General features: G+C 56.8%; 1 protein-coding gene across 1 annotated transcript in view; it reads left to right on the top strand.

Annotated features, from left to right (window-relative positions):
* Positions 1-2,843, top strand: part of GATAD2A (GATA zinc finger domain containing 2A) — an 80,836-nt gene that overhangs the window by 71,537 nt on the left and 6,456 nt on the right. The window contains exons 9-10 of the mRNA XM_010847253.1: positions 1-29; positions 1,602-1,881. The exon at positions 1-29 is cut by the window's left edge and continues 11 nt beyond it. Of these exons, the coding sequence (XP_010845555.1) occupies positions 1-29; positions 1,602-1,881 (309 nt within the window). The remainder of the gene's footprint in view (positions 30-1,601; positions 1,882-2,843) is intronic.

Below are 2,843 nucleotides of genomic sequence, written 5' to 3'. Positions count from 1 at the left end.
ACACTAGTCTGCTCGTCAACATCCCACAGGTGAGTCATGCGACAGATAGTCCAGGCCCGTGGACTGTGGTGCTGTGGCTCCTTGGACCTTGGTGGGTCATGAAGGCTGTGGACAGGAGTCTCCTGTTGTCCTCTGCAGTCTAGCAGAGGCAGATAACTGCTCAGGGGGTGAGGGTGGGGTCACCAGAGGCTCCCCCGGCCCCTCCACCCACCCCGCCCTCTTTACCACCGCTGCCAGGCGCAGGCACGTGAGGGGAATGTCTGCAGATGTCCCTGCATCGCCAGTGCATCTATTTTTAGCCACGTGACCCTTCATCTCTGTACAGAGCCTCTGAGGTGGTGAGGGTTTGTTCCCACCTAACAGAGTGGGGGAAGGTGGAGCCAGGGCGGCAGGCTGAGATCCTCACTGACAGATGAAGTGGCTGGGTCCGCATGAGCTTTTGTTGATGTGCGAGTTAGCTTCTTTTCCTCCTCTGGCGTGGCTCATCCGTGTCTGCCTTTCTCAGATAAGAGCATGGCCAGCAGTGCTCTTCTGAAGTCAGGTTCAAGGACAGTCCTGCTACCCAAATGGAGATGTCCTGGGCAGGCCGTTGATCTACCCCGTAGACGCTGATCAAATCCCTGCTGTGTGTCATGCTGCCCTCATGTCAGGAGGGTGGCAGCCAGGCAGGCAGTGGTGATCCGCGGCTCTGCTCCCTGAGGGGTCGAGGGAGCCGGCGAGGGGAACAGCGAAGCGCTGGCCGGTTAGAGGCTGGTGGCCGGGTCAAGGTGCGGTGGCGGCACCCTCTGTGCTGGGGCATCTCGCTGCCCTTTGGAGACCCCCGGGCCAGTGTCATGGGCTCCCCGAGGCCCCCGGCCTGTTGCACACCAGTTGTCAGGTGCGTGCATTTTCCTGCAGACAGTGTACACAGCTTTCCTGTTTCCAGAAGGTCTTCGGTCCCGGAAAGCTTAAGGGTCCTGGCATGGTCTGCTCCCAGTTTGGGGGAGAGCATTTGAGTGTCGGGTGGCAAGTGGGCTGGAGCGAGGAGATGGTGGAAGGTCAGCCACCAGGATCGAGAAGATGGTGAGGGGAACACAGGAGCAGTGAGGATGGAGAAGGGTGAAGGGCGGGGGCACACAGAGGTACTCGTGAGGGAGATGCCGTTGGTGCCACAGTGCGCCACCTCTGCAGCCAAAGGAAGGGGGCCACCCGGGCCTGTGCTGGAGGGGACCAGGCTACAGTGGCAGGGCAGTGGCCATGCGCCTGGGCGGGGATGGCTACCACAGGGGCACCCGCCGTGATGCTGGTGGCTTTAGGAGTGTCCTTAGTTGATAGAGTGTAGCAGGTTACAGATTTTTAAGTCATCTGGGTATCAGCTAGACCTCAACAAGTTATTCGTAAGCTTGGTCATCTCAGAGCAGTCGAGTGTGATGTCTTTTTTTCTGTTGCTTGTTGATGGCAGGCAGCTCCTGAGTTACTTTTAAGGACTTATTAGAGTAGCTGATGGTGCTGACCTGGAGTTAACTTTTGTAAGGACTTAGCGTAGCTGATGGTGCAGACTGTGGGGTTCTCCTCAGGGTGGGCCCCTCAGGCACCCTGACCAGGTCATTGCCTCCCCAAAGCCCTCCCCAGCATCGCTGAAAGGAACGACAGCCACCTCTGCTCAGGCCAACTCCACCCCCAGCAGCGTGGCCTCTGTGGTCACCGCTGCGGATTCTCCAGCCAGTCGGCAGGCGGCCGCCAAGCTTGCACTGCGCAAACAGCTGGAGAAGACGCTGCTTGAAATCCCCCCACCCAAACCCCCTGCCCCCGAGATGAACTTCCTGCCCAGCGCTGCCAACAACGAATTCATCTACCTGGTCGGCCTGGAGGAGGTGGTGCAGAACCTGCTGGAGACACAAGGTGAGCGGGCCATGGGCCCAGGGCTGTGTTCCGTCTTGAAGCTGAGGTTTCCATCATGTTGTTTCCGATGCATAGCGCGTGTGGGCACGTCTGCTGTGTACGCACGGCTGTCTTGGAGCACATTGTGGATGATCTCTCGTCATCAGTTCTTCACTTGCTCTGAGGTTTAGATAATTTCTTTTTTTTTTTAAGTTTTTCGTCAAGTGTAGTTGATGTACAGTGTTGTTTAGGTTTCTCTGCTGTACAGCAAAGCGCTTCAGTTACATACATATCCACTCTTGCTTAGATTCTATTCCCATGAAGGTCATTACAGAGAATTGAGTCGTTCCCCATGCTATACAGTAGGTCCTTATTATCCATTTCACATATGGTAGTGTATATACGTCAATCCCAGTCTCCCAGTTTATTTTCCCTCTCCTCCTAGATCACTTCTTACATGTACAGTAGGCAGCTTCTTTCTGATGGGGCCTCCTCTGAGAGCTGGGGAAAGGTGGAGCTTTGCAGAGCACTGAGTCCCCACGTTAGGGATGGATGCCTGTGCCTGGGCCAGCTTCACGTTATCACCTTCTCTGGAAGGTCTGGAAAGCCACCTGCATGTTAAGAGGTTTTAGGAACGAAAGCGCACACACCGGGTAGTGAGGAAAAAGGATGCTGGAAAGTAGGAAGTCAGGTTTGCCCCGAGGGAGTCACCAGCGGATGCGGAACTGAGGGCTCTTCTGTCCTTAAATTGGGTGCGTGGTGATGCCGATTGGCCAGCCAGCCTGGATTGCCTCCCCGCGTGGGCTCATCCGTGCTGAAGAGTGGACAGCGCTAAACCTCCTCAGGGCCGGGGGTGGCCAGGTGGACTGCACCGGAGGATCTGGGGGCCCACGGCCAGGCCCAGGGAGGAGAGATGTGGGCTCTGACACAGCTCGGACGTGTCTGCACTCCTTCAGTGACTCCTTTGGGATGAGGTCAGGTTG

This window comes from Bison bison, unplaced genomic scaffold (genome assembly GCF_000754665.1).
Source record: "Bison bison bison isolate TAMUID 2011002044 unplaced genomic scaffold, Bison_UMD1.0 scf7180017864248, whole genome shotgun sequence".
NCBI classification, from domain to species: domain Eukaryota; kingdom Metazoa; phylum Chordata; class Mammalia; order Artiodactyla; family Bovidae; genus Bison; species Bison bison.
This window is presented reverse-complemented; position numbering and strand designations above follow the sequence as displayed.